This window comes from Chiloscyllium plagiosum, unplaced genomic scaffold (genome assembly GCF_037043375.1).
Source record: "Chiloscyllium plagiosum isolate Xiang-an unplaced genomic scaffold, Cpla_swu_hap1 HiC_scaffold_2, whole genome shotgun sequence".
NCBI classification, from domain to species: Eukaryota; Metazoa; Chordata; class Chondrichthyes; order Orectolobiformes; family Hemiscylliidae; genus Chiloscyllium; species Chiloscyllium plagiosum.
In genome coordinates, this window is record NW_028270140.1 from 123,520,357 (window position 1) to 123,534,329 (window position 13,973).

Below are 13,973 nucleotides of genomic sequence, written 5' to 3' on the forward strand. Positions count from 1 at the left end.
TGGGGTCCACCCCTTCTGGTCCAGGTGATTTATCTACTTTTCAGACATTTTCAGTTTTTTCAGCATGTACTCCTTGGTGATGGCTACCATACTCATTTCTGTCCCGTGACTCTCTTGAATTTTTGGGATAAATACTCTGGTCTTCCACTCTGAAAACTGATGCAAATATTTAGTCAGTTCCTTAGCCATTTCTTTGTTCTCCATTGCTACTTCTCCAGCTTCATTTTCCAGAGGGCCAAATTTTCACTTTTGCCTTTCTTTTACCCTTTTGCTGTGGCAGACACTAGAGCCTTGTCATCTGCAAGTTTTCAATATTTGACATCTACTTTGTCATCGTTTCTCTAGTGTTTCATGTGTCATTGCCTCTACATCAATTTTAAAAAATGAAAAACAATTCTAGCCACACATTAAATGTTGAACATATCGGTGACACAAACTCAATGATTTTGTATTGAGATAACAACCCCGGCTGAAGCACTCATTCACTTTTTCTGTCATGTACATATGTAGATATTCCAAGTGTTTCTTTGTTTGCCAACCCCCCTCCCCCACCCTCGTCCTCCACCTTTTAAATCTCCAACAGTCTGTGAGAACCCTGTTCATGTTCTCACTGCCTTGAATGGTTCAGTGCTCTCTATCTCCTCCTGTCACACAAAATACTCATTTATTGTTTGTAAGTCTTTCTTGTTGCTTGGCACCTCACACGCCCCCAGCCCCCACCATATTTGTAACTTTCCACAGTTTCAAGGAATTGCTTTCCTTCAACTCTAGCCATTTGTTTAATCCCTACTTGTCTTTGCACATTGTCACTATGTTTCTCATTCTCGTTCTCTCACTGCTGCACCAGAGGTGTAACCTTTATGCTCAAGTCTCTGGAATGGAACTTGTACAAGGCAGAAAGCTATGAGTTCAAGAGTTGAGCCATGGTGAATATAAAAATTATGCTTATGGGGTTAAGCCATTTGTAGACCGAGGAAGAGGCAAATTGCCCACTTTTGAAGCTCTTTTGCTGTCCAGACCAGATGGACACAATGTGAACTTGCAGTAAGTGTTAGCTTAAACTCTGATTTTAAAGTCTTGTGCAGTTGATTTAACTTTACCAACATGTACTATTGTCAAAATTGTTATCATTTGAGTTTAGGTCAGAGCCCCCTTTGTAGAAAGAAAATGGTTGATTCCTTCAGCCAAGATAGGGGGAAGACTGAATAAACAACTAGAATAAAATATTTTATTAATCAGTACTATCACAGTTGAGGTTTTTTTGTGAATAGGTAATTTAGTTTTGGAAATGTACTCAACTTTTGGAAGATTTTCTTCATTCATTACATTGAAGTGTTTGAATAGTTGCAGTTTTGGATGTGATTGTTAAAGTTTGCTGTGCTAGTATTGGCTCTGGCAAACTGTTTTGCTTGGATTTTCCAACAGGTGGCAGTCTGAGCATTGTTACAGGGATGTGTGACCTGGATTTAGTTGCTTGAAAATAATCAATATGTCGTGCAATATTTCTGAAGTTGAAATGTTTGTTGGTCATACTTGCTTTTGACCCCAATTGATGGCTATCACTACTACCACCACCACCTCCTCCCTCCAACAGTCCCCCCTCGTGCATGAATCCATCAACGTGCCAACTAGAATTTACAATGTTTCAAGAAGATAGTTCACCGCTACAATCTCCCAAGGCAATTGAGATTTAGAAATGAACACTGTCCTGGTGAGTGATGCCCATTTACTGTGATTGGATTTTTTTTAAATCAAAAATGATTTTGTGGCACCCTCCAAGAAATATTTGGGTCTTTGATACATTTGGTTATCTAAAATCTGAAAGTATGGTACCATTCCTATATGTATTCTAATTATCTTTTCAAAAGACATCTGAAAGGTAGAGGTTGCTCTATCCATTTGGCTGTCTGTTTTTGTGACCATTGACTAGCAGCTGTTTAAAGATGGTTATTGGGGTCTAATCAAGTAAAATGAGTGTAATCAGCTGCTTTTGAATCTTTCCAAGTGTCACAATAGCAGCATACTGTAGCAATGCACTTCTAATTTACTAAAGTCTTCATGATCTTTTTATTTTTAAAGACATGTAAAGGTAAGCAAGCAATAATTTAAAAACCTAATGCAATCTAGTGTTACCATAAGAAAAGTATGACCATTCTTCTAAAGTGTAGTCAACTTGTAAATAAAAAATTTAAAGGTAATGGGTTTCTCTGAAGAATATTGATGAATGTAATACTTTGCCTGTATTCGAATACAACTAACGTGGACAAGCCCTTTTTATTATTATGCTCTGGGAGATTCTCTGTGCACATCCGGGTTACCCCATTCCCACCCTCCCTTGCTACCTTCCCTCTAAAACCTTAGCCCCATTCCACTCTGGGCCCTCAGATCCCCTAAAAGCCAGAGGCTTTTCTTTCTTCTGCAGTCATTGCTCTCCTTCATATTCTTGCTTGCACTCCTGGTGGTGGTGCCTGCTACTGAGCTCTAGTGTTATTGGTCCTGCTAGAGTTGCCACCCAGTCAAATTCACTATAGCACTTGACCGCCAGATCTCCTCCCACTTAGTCATAGAGATCTATAGCGCGACAAAAGGTTTTTTGGCCTATCTCATCTGTGCCAGTCAAGAACAGCTACCTATTTTAATCCTATTTTCCAGCAATTGGCTCACAGTCTTGAGCACTTGAGATGGCAGGGCATACATCTAAAATGCTGAGGTTTCTGCCTCTAACATCCCTACTTGCAGTGAATTGCAGATTTGCATCATCTTCTAAGTGAAAAAAACTTTCTCGCTCATCTCTAAACCTTGTTTACTTAATCTTAAATATTTGCCCCTGGTCATTGATTCCTCCAAGAAGGGAAACGTTTCTTGCCTATTGTCTATGACCTTCATAATTTTAAATATTTTAATTATGCCCCTTCTCAATCTCCTCTACTCTAAGGAAAACAAGCCCAGTCTGTCCAATCTCTCTTCATAACTGAAACTCTCCAGTCCAAGCAACATCCTGGAAGATCTCCTCTGCATCCTCCCCAGTGTTAAGATATCCCTCCTATAATGTGGATTCTAGAACTGCATGCAACACTCTAGCTGCAGCCTAATTTTATACAGTTCCAGCATAACATTCCTGCTTTTAAACTCTGTCTTGACTAATAAAGGAAAATATTATGCCGCCTTAATTACTTTATCTGTCTGTCCCGATTCCAAGTCCCTCTGATCCTTGGTGCTTCCTGGGGTCCTACTGTTAATCCTGTATTCCCTTGCTTTGTTTGTCCTGCCCAAGTGCATTACCTCACATTTATCCAGATTGAATTCATTTGTCACTGATCAGTCCATTTGACCAGCTCTTCTCTATCCTCCTCACTATTTGCTACCACACCAATTTTCATATCACCTGTGAACTTACTGATCAACGCTCCTATGTTCAAGTCTACATCACTTTTTTTATTAAACTACAAACGGCAAATGTCTAGACACAGTCCCTGTAGGACTCCACTGTACACAGATTTTTGCTTGGAAAAATGCCCCTCTGCTTCCTGCCACTCAACCAATTATAGATTCAATATACCAAATTTCCATAGATGCCATGGCTCTTACGTTTGCTGTCAGTCTCCCATATGGGACCTTATCAAAAGCATTGCTGAAGTCCAATTGAACTACATCAAAAGTATGGATATAAAAAGGATAGAAATTCTTCCAATCCATTTTAGCCTGCCTGGAAGGCATGGGCATCATGTACCTTAGGGACAAAGTATTCATTAACACTTCAGCCATGATTCTTGTTGATGAAGCAGCATTCCTCCATACTGTACATCACTTGGAGGGAGCAGTAAGACTGGTAATGGCATTGATGTAATCTGAGTGGTGGGTTTTGCTGTCCAGCCGCTAGAGTGGCTCAGTAGCATCGCTGGCTAAGTGCAGAAGCATGTAGCTGATTATCGTATTGAGGGAGTCTAACAAGGGGAAAAACATACTTGGCTTTATCTTCCGCAGTCTACAATTACAGACACGTGTGTCCATGATGAAAGCAGTAGGAATGACCTTGTACTCACTGTGGAGACCATGTCCTGCTCACATAGGGGATACTCTCCATTACATTTGTGCCACAGCCATTATGCTAAATGGGGCAGACTTGAACAGATCGAGCAACTCCACTAGGCAGCCTTGAGATACTGTGGCTCATGAATTGTAGAATTGTATTGAGCCACAACTGTGACTTGGCATATCACCCCACTCCACCATGAAATCAAATCTGGCTCCGTGAAGAAAGCTACTCAGTTCATAGTCTCATTGAAGCCTTAATATCAAGGCCATACCACTGATCATGTCTCTGCAACCAATTTGGGAGGAAGTTCTTCACTGGTTAGAGTTAGATAAAGCAGAAAGAAAGTCAGTTGTGGTTCAAGGTCAAACCTCTCAGTCCTGGGATTTTATTGAAGGAGTTCCTTGGGTTAGTGGACGGGACCCAACATCTTCAACTGTTTCCTCAATGACCTGGCCCCTCTCTCTAAAAATCAGAAATGGGGACCTTTTTCGTAAAGATTGCGTGTTGCGTCATGATTCACTGGGATAGTGTGTTGGCAGTCAAGCTCCACTATTCCAGGACTCCTCTCACAAGTGAAAATTTGATGGAATCACCAAATTGCCCAATTCTATTTTGTTCATGTTAAAAGAATATGGATTTTCCTTTCACTGCAATTAATAGATGATTTCTGGTCAATCAAATCTTTTTAAACAATGCGACAAGTTGAATGGCTAATCTGTAACTATAAACTTAAACTTTGCCCCTTTCTTAATTTCAATGCACATACCAACCAACACAAGGTACAAATATTATTGGTGTAGAAAAAAACAAGTCAGAAGAACTGTTCTCGTACCAGTCTGGATTGCAGATGTAATGAGTTTTCTTTTTTCGGGTCCTTTGGATTCCTTCCAAATCTTTGCTGATGATATGATATTTTGGGTGCACCAATTTTATGCCCGCATTTTCCTTTCAACAGGGGATTTGTAGAGCATGCAGTTTACAGAGAAAGCTGAAGAGCAGCTAGTGACAAGAAATTTTGCTTAACACACAAAGATGGCAAGAGATGGATGCTTTAACTTTGCAGGCTAGATGTTTCTGCTGTTTTGTCCACCGACCAATCTGTACCCAACTGCCCAGGAGCCAATCTTTTAAATACAAAAACTGTGAGGACACACTGTTAAATTGAGGAAACTGTGCAAGATGTTTAAAAACAAGTTACCAGAACATATCATTAACATATATTCAATGCTACCTAATTCACATAGTGAAGATAAATTCTAAAACAAGTCAGTACAGCCTCTGTGTTCAGCTTAATTTTGCCTGGAGACAACCTTTTAGGTTGATTTTTTTTTTTGAATCAGCACCAGTTGTTGTGGAGGACTTGGCATAAAATCAACCATAGCTTCACCCTGATGAAGGGCTTATGCCCGAAACGTCTATTCTCCTCCTCGGATGCTGCCTGACCTGCTGTGCTTTTCGAGCACCACACTCTTGACTCCATCCTCTCTCAGAATTATGTTATTGTTCCTTCACTATTGCTGGGTCAAAATCCTTGAAATCCCTTAACATCACTGTGGGTGTCCATGCACCCCAAAGTTCAAAACAGTACAAGAAGGACTGGCCGTATTCTTTCTCCAGAGCATTGGGGATGGTAAATAAATACTATCCTGATACGTGCAAATTACTATTTAGAGAAATATAATGCTGATAGCTTGGATGTCATTTCTGAAGCCTTTTCTTTTTTCCATGGGTCTTTGCATGTCTTAATTCTGGTGTATAACACTGTTAAACAAAAATTGATGTTGCTGTGTTATAAACCCCACAAAACTCATTTTTAAAATTCTTTCTTTATTTCTCACATCTAGTCTTGGAGAGAGGGACTTACTAACATGATTTTTTTTTCTTTTAGGTACATGGAATGTATCGTACTACAGGAGCTAGCTTTGAGAAAGCTCAGCAAGAGTTTGCGACAGGAGTCATGTCAAACAAAACTGTACAGACAGCTGCAGCAAATGCAGCGTCTACTGCAGCTCGTGGTGCTTTCAAAGGCAACCAAATTTAAGGAAGAAGGAAAACATCCCCATCTCGAACATCTACCATCTAATCCATGTCCCACTCCAGTCATTACATACACACAGATGTCTATGAACATGATCTCACCATAGCTGCAGCATGACCCTTTATATAAAAAAAAAGCTCCATGTAGCCCTTGAATTAGGTTTATGCATGGGCTAAAAACTTACAAACAATAGTACTCTTGCTTGATGAAGATCTTGTGTTTGAATTGCTTTTTGTTTTTCATAACAGTTTTGGATTATCATACTGCCCTTTCTGTTAAGTTTTCAGTTTGCAATTTGCATGTTGTCATTGTTTCTTTAATATTGTACACTAGTTACCGGAGAATCTTATGTCTTCTGTGCTACACTGGACTGCTGACTGATTTGCACGCAACTTAGCGATCTTGAAGCATTGTCTGTACTGCCAAGAGTACATTGGATTGGAAATGTTTTCTGTAAAACATTTGTAACTGCCTTCATAACAAACACTGACGAGTTAATGTCAAAGTAACTTAGTTGTCCTTAATTATTTGCAATTTTTTCATAGTTCTCTTACATTAACTGAAAATGAATGGCATTACCCTTGTAATTTTTAGTGGTATAATCAATGTTGACGTACTGTTTGTGTGTCCGCAATGATTGAGAAGCCTCATTTGTTCCAAGTATGAACTGGGGTGCACTAACTGTAATGCCGAGTACAGATGGCAGGAACTGTTTGGAGTCTTTTGAAATTGAACTGCAATAATGTATGTTGTGCCTTCCTTCTAATTGTATAAATTTGAGTATAGCTGAAAATGTGTTGCTGGAAAAGCGCAGCAGGTCAGGCAGCATCCAAGGAACAGGAGGATCGACGTTTTGGGCATAAGCCCTTCAAATTTGAGTATAAACAAATTCCACCTATCATAGACAAACAGTTCTTGAGAAGCACACATCCTCAAAGTGCAAACATTAGAGTGTGTCCATTTTGACTGAAATTGATATTTTTAAAAATCTGGTTATCGCCACACTGACTTCTATAGTAGCATCTCAGATAATCAGTGGAAAATGCAGTTTTTTGGGATCATGAATTCATTTCCAAGCATGTTCAAATTATTTTTGTTTTGAAGTGAAATTAGATTTCTGAATGATCTAGTAACAGAATTGAGTAAAGAATTGTTGGATTTACTTTTTTTTTAATGACTAAGGTCAATGAGTAAAATAACTGTACAGCTACTAAATCTTTCAGAAGGTTGGTCATTGATCTTCTATTCTGTGATGGGAGTTATGCTTGTTGTTTCACAGTCCTGTCCAAGAAGTGGTACAACTACATTTTAGTTTTATAGTCATTCCGTATCTCTGCTCCCTCCCTGACAGTGCAATTTAAAAGAAAACAAGACCATGATATTCCTGAACAAAAGTTCTTGCTGCTTCTTTGATAGGCCTGAATAAAGAATTGGTTTTAATTTTGTAAATGATTCTTGTTAGCATACAACCTGATATGGTAAACATACAACTTGAAGGGAATTGTATAATGCTATTTCCTATATACATAGTTCTCCAGCACTTCTTGAATCTAAATGTGCTTATCAACTGCAGATGTTTTCAAAAGAAGGTTTCAAATTTAATTAAATCCTTATTGCACTATAGTTTGTGTGTGGATCATAAACACAAATTGTTTGGGACTGTTTTCTGTAATGAAGGTGGTTATTGCGGAAAGGAATACTTGCTCGGTGTGCATATATATTGGAGATTTCAGTACAGTGCTGAACTGGTCTAACTTGATTCCTTTTCATGCATTTTTTTGTTTCCTTTTCAAGTCTTATTCAGGTGTGTGTGTGTGTGTGTGTGTATCCACGTGTTTGCTTGACTTACACTAACCACTGATGGTGCACCAAGTTAGTCAGGAGATACACTTTTGAAATTTGTTTTTCCTGTTTGTACATGCATTAAATGTTTCTATATACTTGTATAAATGTGCTGTGTTTAGGAGGCAATGTGTCCAGAACTTTTTTATTTTGAAGGCAGTTATAATGTTTTGCTGAAGTTCTAGGCATGATGTATTTGGATGTTGGAATGAACGTTGTCTGAAATGCAGGACTTAAATTGATTTGAAATTAGTACGTTGATGTTTCTAAGTTGTGTAAATGGACAGACACCCATAAAATTGCCACTGCTGTTCCTTACCTATAAGTAATACTGGTTGGGAGAAAGCTGTAGATTTTTAACTTGTGACAATTTATGCAGCTGAAATCCACAATAGAACTTCACTCCTGGAACTGTCCATTTTCCTGGAATTACCAGGACATGATCAGATATCTGATTTAATAGTAAATGGGCCAAGATCACTTGGGTAGGCAGGCAAAGATTTCAATAACGTAAAATTAATATCTCCAAACATTGAGCAATTCTGAGTTTGTTCAATCATAATGAATAAGATGCATTTCCTTGCTGGCATGTTTTGAATCAACTTTGAATTAAAATATATTTTTTAAATAACTAGTGAATGAAATCTTGATTTATACATTTGAAATGCTAGGTAGGAGTTTGTTAATGGAGTACTGTTCTAACATTTGTGATGTGACCAGATACTGAGGTGAATCAAAGAGCTTCAAATGGTAAGTGACAAATTGTTCTGTTACTTGTACTTCTGTTAAATATGGTGGCAAATATGTCAATGTTACAAAAGACCATGGGGAAACTTCATTAGTTAATGTAGTTAGCAATGTTGCTGTTTTCTACTTTTAAGAAAATTAGTTATGTCTCACAGTTGCGAAGTACTGTGATTATATTTTTAACTACGTTGTGAAATGGAGTACACTAGTATTATGTCAGCAGAAACGGCAATTTTTACATTGCTTTTTGTTTTAACTTGGATATGTAGAACTCTAACTTCAACAGTGATTCTTTCCTTGAAGTGAATGGATAAGAGTAACTTGAGCAAGTCTCGCTTTGTTATCCCAGTTCATTGCAAATGTTTGGGAAGTGTATGATAAATGCAGATGAGGACTTTTTTTTTATTTAGAAAAGATTTCAATGATGTAAAAATGCTGGTGTACTTATTCTTGGGGTTTCTGCAGTGATGAATACATCTGTGTTGAAGGATGTTTATTAGCCAGTGAATTATGTAAATGTCCTATGAAGTTTGCAGCCAGATGACTTTCTAAACTTCAAATATTGCATTTTAATTTTTAGGTGTTGATTGTTCTGCCTGTTTTTATTTGTAGCTTTTGATTTTTTTTTGAACTGTAAAAAGTAAGAAACTTGATTGTTCTCAATTCATAATTTAACATTTCTATTTTTAAAGGCTTCAAGTTTTTGTAAAGAAAAATATGGTTTTGATTGAAACAAGTTAGTGTAAAGAGGTGAAATGGTGGAATATAACAACAAGTAAAACTTTCTGCATGCTGTGTAAAAGGAGAAACTAAACTCTAGTGGAGGGAAGTTTACTTGAATTTGCAGTAGGTCCACATTATTAACTACATGAGGCCTATTTGTGTAAGTGATTACATGTAAAATATCATTGAGCTTAACAGACGAGAAAGATTCTAGGATTTATCCGAGATCCAAGAGTTAAAGCATCCAGATAGAATCTTCTGTTGCTGAGTAGTAATGAAGAAAATAACAGTCAGAGATACTTTGAGAAAGTGCACTTGTGAAATCCAGTGAAACATCAGGCTTAATTTTGTTTTAATCTTACTAATACCACCTAAGTAAACAGGATGAGTAATCATCTGTGCAGGTTAGAGTTCCCATGAAGCACCACTTTGGCATGACTGAGTTTTTCCAGGAGAGACTATGTTGTGAAATCAAAATGCAAAGCAGAAACTTGAGCACTGGTATTCTGATTCAAACTTAGCATTTATAATTAACAGGTTTCTTAGTGAAATAGAATAAAGTTCAGAAACATTGTGTTGAACAGCAATTTCTACTTATATCCTTTTAGGTTATGGTAGATATTGTTTAATGCTGTTGAACAGTGTTCTAGCTTTATACAGTTTTATATTGTAATTCTTCTATTAGCTGTTTTAATTGATCATTCCTAAATTGATTTTTATCTCAACAGGAGTACCATATGGTTAAAAGGAAACGTTTTTAGAATAAGTCAAATGATGAAAAACCTGCTGAGACTAACATTTTATTCCCAAATCTTAGCTGAAATTGCATTTCTGAATGAAGCATTTTAAAATATACACATTTACCAGAGAAATTATTTGCATCCCACAATCAGCAGAACATCCAAATGTAGGGTATTTAAGTTTTTTTTTCCAGTTCATTTTAAATGTAATATCTGGCCAGAGTTTGATTTTCTGTCCCCATATCTTGTATGCTACCCAATTAATGTCCCATTACAGTTCTTTTGAGTATAATATTTCTGTTTCTTCACAGGTTGAGCAATATTCCAGTTCTTCATGTGAGGAAATTGTAATATGTACTGGCATTTGGAGTTGGCGGGGAATCAGTGCTCACTGCTGACCTCTCCTGGCAGTTTAGATCTAGTGCCAAGTGGAGATCTTCAGGTACCTAGCAAGAGGCTGATCACATTAGTGTTCTCACTGACAAAATAAGTTGGGAAGTTTAAATGCACCACATCCCATCACTATTAATTTGAATTTTAGGTAGCAATATAAAATATTGTTTATGATACCGGCTTCTGTCTTAATCCAAACTCCATGTGGAGAAATTTGACATTCCAAAAACACCTTTTCTGAGGCAGTGAGTATTTGGCATTAATTATGAATTTTAATACTGTCTTAAAAATGAAATTTAACCCTTTATTAAGGGAAGCCTGTGGCATTGTGATATTATTACGGGAGTAATAAACCAGAACTCCAGTGTTGTATTCCAGAAACCATGGGTTTGAATTCCACCGTAGTGAAATTTGAATTCAATAAAAAACTGGCCTAATGGTGACTATGTAATAACTGTCAACTCTCATTGACATCATCCAGTTTATTCATGTCCCTTACGGAAGATAATCCTTACTTGCTCTGGACACCTGTGACCCCAGATTCAGTTGGCACCTAACTACTCTCTGGGCAATTAGGGATGGGCAATAAATGCCAACCTAGCTATCAATGCCCAAGTCTGACCAGTTTAATTTTTAAATAAAAGATCAAGGTTTCATTTTCATTTTGTGGGTTCTGATCAAAAGTAATAGTATAAAAGCATAAGTTTTAATCAGGAACCACAACAATGCATCTTTTGGAGTAGCACAAAATCATTGGCAATATCTTCGAGATTTGCACATTTAACTTGTGCACAGACACAAGAAATAGTTCATTTCTGCAGAGTTATGAGAATTTTGCCAATATTGCCACCATAAACCCTAGGCTGAGATAAGAAAGTTCATCTAACAGTACGATATTCTAAATTACCCACTTTTTTTTAAAAGAGAACTTCCCAACCTTTTAAGCCTTTTATTCTTAGATGCATCACTGCCAACCTGATTTGTCTTTCAATGTAGCAAAAAGGACTTTCCTGCTAAATTGGCAACTGGATTGCCTTGAAACATATTCACTTTTGGATTCCAACCTTGTTGCTTTTTTTTTAAATTTAAAAGGCCTAACATCATAGCTTTATGTTCTGAAATAATGAAAGAGGAAATTTCCAAAATAACAAGTACGGTTTTTTTACAAAGAAAACTTTGAAAATTTAGTACTGATATACCAATAATCTACTTGGGTTGTTTCAGGATTAAAAACACAAGTAGTAGCATTAAAGAGTAATTTTAGTGAGACAGTTTCAATTAATACATTTTGCATTGTGAAACACGTATGCTCTAATTGGATAGAATATGTAAAGATGAATTTCAAACAGTTGCTTTAGTCTTCAGAGTGTATAGTTTCACCTGATTTGAGCTAACTGATGGTAGCCTTTCAACTTGTATTAAACCATATTAGCATTAGTAGAATTTGTTTTCTTAACAACAAAACTTACTCAACACAAGACAATGCAAGACCGTCTGTCACACTCAGCTGTGCATTCTCACTCTGTTTCATCTGAAAGCCAATGAAAGGTTTTGTTCTTGTACTAAGTATTTAATTCAAACTCTACTTGAAGATGTGGATTTCCATGTTTGCCTTGCATTTGATAGCTCTGATTTATTAAGATCTGATATTTATTTGTATATTTTGTAAATTGCATTCTGCCATTGTTTTGAGTTGCAGTATAATGTACAAATGGTCTCATCATCGTACAATAAAAAAATTACAACCCCACTGAATAGTTTTAACCATTGTATTTGTTCATGTGATTTTTATCAGCATGGAGGGTATGACAAGTATGCAATTAATTTTGACAAGAGGCTACATCAGATGGAGTGTTTTAATATTATTTAATTTTATTGCCTCTAATTTCATTGGGAATTTATTTCATTTCATTTTTTTAATGTTCAACAATATACCTCGTCATCTGGGAGAAACAGCAAAAATAATGTTAACTTGCAGTAATTAGTTGATGGGCTCTTCAGAAATGTCAGTGCACACATGAAGATATCCAATAGTAATTAGTCCAAAATTACGCTAATTTATAACTGTGAGCATCAAATGCTGATGCTTCTTGGTCTGAAGATGGCCTCATAGCCAAAATTGTCATCTGGGAACATGTTTGAATTCTAACCAATTTTATTTTGCTTTTCCATTCCTTGATTTGCTCTATATCCTTGTTCCAGCTGAGTTGAACAACAGATTAAAATCCTGTGTGCATGGCTAATTACTATGCCATGTTATACTCTCACCCACTGAATAGATTCTATTGCTATACCATTTCAATTCCATTTTTGAACTCTGTCCGATCAAGTCCTGACCTAAAGTATTGAGAGCAGTGGCTTAGTGGACAATCTTCCAAAGTATTTTTTCAATTACTTTGAAATACTGTATAGTTCTCTGAATTTTTATGCCTGTGTTCATTGTGTGCAACAGACTCCCTTTTTTTTTAGTTCTTATTAAATGGGGAATCAACTGTCATTCCATTGATAGCATTCTACCTCTGCCTTTTGTCTCTGTCTCAGAATTTCTAGATTCATGTCCCACTCGAGCGACAGTAGATGTAAGTTGAAACTCTAGTCCTGCATTAAGGGAGTGCTGCAGTATGTTTTTAATACATGGCATTTAATGTAGGCCCGACCTACACCCGTCAGATTTTTTTTTAAGAGAAGCCCATGATACTGTGTTTAAAGAAGAGCAAAACAATTATCCCTAATTGTCCTCAGTAAGAGTATGGGGCCAATCATTTAGGGATCTGATAATAAATTACTACGTTCAAAGTATCTTCCTCGGTCAAACCTGCTTGTTTTCTTTTATCTAGAAATAATAGAAGTTAGTCTAAACTGAAACAAAATTAAACATTGCAGGTTCCAAAAAAAGTTCTAAAAGAGCTTAGAGGAGGGAATTGAAAGCCTGGGTTTATGCAGCTAAATGCTTTGCTGCTAGTGGTGGAACATATACAAGACCAGAATTGGAAGAGTGAAGAATTTTCAAAAGGTAGTAAGGCTGCAAGTAGAAATGTAAGCGATGAGATGATTGAGGGATTTGAAATAGAATTTATAAATTTACATTTTTGACTGAAAATCCATCGCTCTGAATATAGGACAGAATTTGTGCTCAAAAAGTCTGTGCTTGGAGTGGGTGTTGAAAGCCCGAGTGAAGGATAGTACTCGGGCTTGAAATTTCTCTACATGGCTCTCCATGGGAGGTAAACCAGATCCGGTGTGGATTAGGAAATGAACAGCAGAGGTTTTGGTCAGTTCAAGTTTATGGAGGAAGACTAACCTGTTTGAAGATTGGCATCTCTGAACTCAATTATTCTAATAAAGAGATGGAAATGTGTTGCTGGAAAAGCGCAGCAGGTCAGGCAGCATCTAGGGAACAGGAGAATCGACGTTTCGGGCATTAGCCCTTCTTCAGGAATGAGGAAAGTTGGTC

At 37.0% G+C, this 13,973-nt stretch overlaps 1 protein-coding gene across 3 annotated transcripts in view; it reads left to right on the forward strand.

Annotated features, from left to right (window-relative positions):
• The window catches only part of scamp1 (secretory carrier membrane protein 1), a 64,106-nt gene extending 51,837 nt beyond the window's left edge, over positions 1–12,269 (forward strand). For all 3 annotated transcript variants that reach the window (XM_043707067.2, XM_088000385.1, XM_088000392.1), the window contains one exon: positions 5,925–12,269. In XM_043707067.2, the coding sequence (XP_043563002.1) occupies positions 5,925–6,077 (153 nt within the window). In that variant the 3' untranslated portion in view covers positions 6,078–12,269. The remainder of the gene's footprint in view (positions 1–5,924) is intronic.
• The last annotated feature ends 1,704 nt before the right edge of the window (positions 12,270–13,973 follow it).